This window comes from Microtus ochrogaster, chromosome 10 (genome assembly GCF_000317375.1).
Source record: "Microtus ochrogaster isolate Prairie Vole_2 chromosome 10, MicOch1.0, whole genome shotgun sequence".
Lineage (NCBI taxonomy): Eukaryota > Metazoa > Chordata > Mammalia > Rodentia > Cricetidae > Microtus > Microtus ochrogaster.
Window position 1 is genome coordinate 24428626 of NC_022016.1, and position 2641 is coordinate 24431266.

At 44.3% G+C, this 2641-nt stretch overlaps 1 protein-coding gene across 1 annotated transcript in view; it reads right to left on the minus strand.

Moving 5' to 3' along the window:
- Plin2 (perilipin 2) overlaps positions 1–2641 on the minus strand; it is a 13593-nt gene that overhangs the window by 7988 nt on the left and 2964 nt on the right. Inside the window, exon 4 of the mRNA XM_005352700.3 lies at positions 645–727. Within this exon, the coding sequence (XP_005352757.1) occupies positions 645–727 (83 nt within the window). The remainder of the gene's footprint in view (positions 1–644; positions 728–2641) is intronic.

Genomic DNA, 2641 nt, shown 5'->3' on the forward strand with positions numbered 1-2641 from the left:
AATATTTATTTATTTATTATGTATACAATATTCTGTCTGTGTGTATGCCTGAAGGCCAGAAGAGGGCACCAGACCTCATTACAGATGGTTGTAAGCCATCATGTGGTTGCTGGGAATTGAACTCAGGACCTTTGGAAGAGCAGGCAATACTCTTAACCACTGAGCCATCTCTCCAGGCCCAATGCTGTATTCTTAACAAGAAAGAAAAATTGAGGGCATGATCTGAGCTATAGAATCACGAGGACAGATGAGGCAACCATTTTGCCAACACTGTCTAGTGTCACGTATACTTGTGGTTCCTACCAGCATTGCACAAAGCCAGCCCAGACCTGCGCCCAGCTCTATCCACATCCAGCACCTTAAGGAACCAATTATTTAAGAGCAGTGTCACAGCGGGAGCCAAGTTACAAACTGATAGAGAGCAGCCTAAAAGCATCCTAACCTAAAGCGGCTAGTTCCTCTCTGCTTCTTGGACTTGACCCGGCAGCAGTTCAGGAAGTCAGGGGGCAGCCATCACTCCTTCAAAACTACACCCAGCTCGAGCTTAAGGGCAAGCTACTTGTGTGTTTGTGGCACACAGAGCCTGGGCTAAAGAGAAGATGAAACACGCCGAGCAGCAAGCCTCAGCGCTGTGCCAAGCTCACCTCAGCAGTAGGCTGATTCAGAATAGGCAGTCTCTCCTCGATCCTGTCGAGCCCCTTGCAGGCGTAGGTATTGGCAACAGCAACTGCAGGAAACAGGAAACACAGGGAAATGGTCACTGAAGTATAGAACACACACGACAAAACCTTGGGCCTTTATTTGGCTTTAATTTCGCCTTATTACAAAAAATAGCAAGAATGCAGTTTTGTTTTCCTTAAAAAAAACCACAGGATCTGCTTCCTGGTTTCTCTCGCTGGGACAGGAGGAAATTACACAGGTTGCTGGCAATGTTCCTCCAGTGACAGGTGAGTAAGGGGCTGTCCAGGAAAAGCAGCTTAGGAGGACGGCCTCAATGTTAGCAACAGAGTAGGCAAGCTTCCTCCGAACCTTCCGTCAGGAAGTAAAGTAACTGAAAACTCTCAAAACTAGGTTAGTCCCTGTTTATCTCAGTACACAATGATACATTTTGGATCTCACCAGCGAACAATGGCACCCTGGGTCCCCCTAATAAGGCCCAGATTTCAGTCTAACCTTCTCCGTTAAAGGTAACAGGCCAAGTATTCATATCAAAGTCTCTTGAGAATTAGCATTGTTGGGAGAGCTTCTCAAAGGATGCTTATAATCTAAGGTGAATTGGAATAATCTTTTTGAACACTGTGAAGTTGTAGCACTCTGATTGGTTTAATAAAAAGCTGAACAGCCAATAGCTAGGCAGGATTCTCGGGGCAGAGAGGATGCTGGGAAGAAGGCAAAGTCACCAGATACAGAGGAAGCAAGAAAGCAGCATGGGCAGTACAGAGTAAATTAGTTAAATTAATCAATTAAAAGTAGTAAATTAATAGAAATGTGTTTATTTAAGTTATAAGAGCTAGTTAGAAATAAGCATAAGCTATTAGCTGAGTTTTCATAATTAATAAGACGTTTCTATGTCATAATTTGGGAGCTGGCTGACTGGATAGGTTAAAACTTGCTACACCAACGCCCTAATTTAGCCTTTGGAAACTGATTCAAACTTTGTCAAAAGCAGTTCACGTTTTTGGAAAAATTTGGTGGTGAGAGTATAAAATCACCGGTGTAGCCACTTAGTGAAACAGTCCGATGATTCCTCTAAAATTGAAAAAACAAATCCAATGTGTATGGGTGGGTGTTTTGTTTGTGTATATGTCTGTACACCAAGTGTACAAGCCTAGTGTTTTTGTCATTGGATCCCCTGAAACTGGAGTTAGAGATAGTTGTGAGCCACCATGTGGGTGCTAGGAATCTCTCCAAGGTTGTCTAGAAGAGCAGCCAGTGCTCTTAACCCTCAGTCCCAATCCCAGCTCCAATTCCTCTAAAATTTAAACAGTTATAGAAGACCCAGCAGCTCTACTCCTAAATACGTCCTAGCAAAACTGAAAATATTCTTCCCCAAACTTGTACATACATATGTTCCCAGAAGCATCATTCATCACCTTCCCAAAGAGAAGCAACTTTAATGTCCATCCGCTGATGAACAGATAAACTGTTGGGGCTGGGGAGATAGCTTGGTGGTAAAGCGCTTATCAAAGGAGCTTCAAGACCAGAGTTGGATTCCCAGAATCCTCCTACACACATAAAAACACACTGTGACACAGAAAAAAAGGGGGGGCGTACTGTCCTGGCGAGTTTTTATGTCAACTTGACACAAGCTAGAGTCATCAGAGAAGAGGGAACCTAATCAAGAAAAAAGGCTATACACACACGTAAAGGGCATTTTCTTAATTAGTGATTGATGGGGGAGAGCCCAGTCCATCCTGGGTGGGGTCACTCCCGAGCTGGTGGTCCTGGGTTTCTATTAGCCAGCAGAGGAAGCCATGAGACTCAAGCCGGTAAGCAGCACTCCTCCATGGCCTTGGAGTCAGCTCCAGCCTTGGCTTCCCTCAAGGACAGTGATTCAGGTTGTGTTAGCCAAAGAAACCTTTTCCTCCTCCAGTTGCTTTGGGATTTATGCTGTTTCATCACAGCAACAGTAACCCTAAGA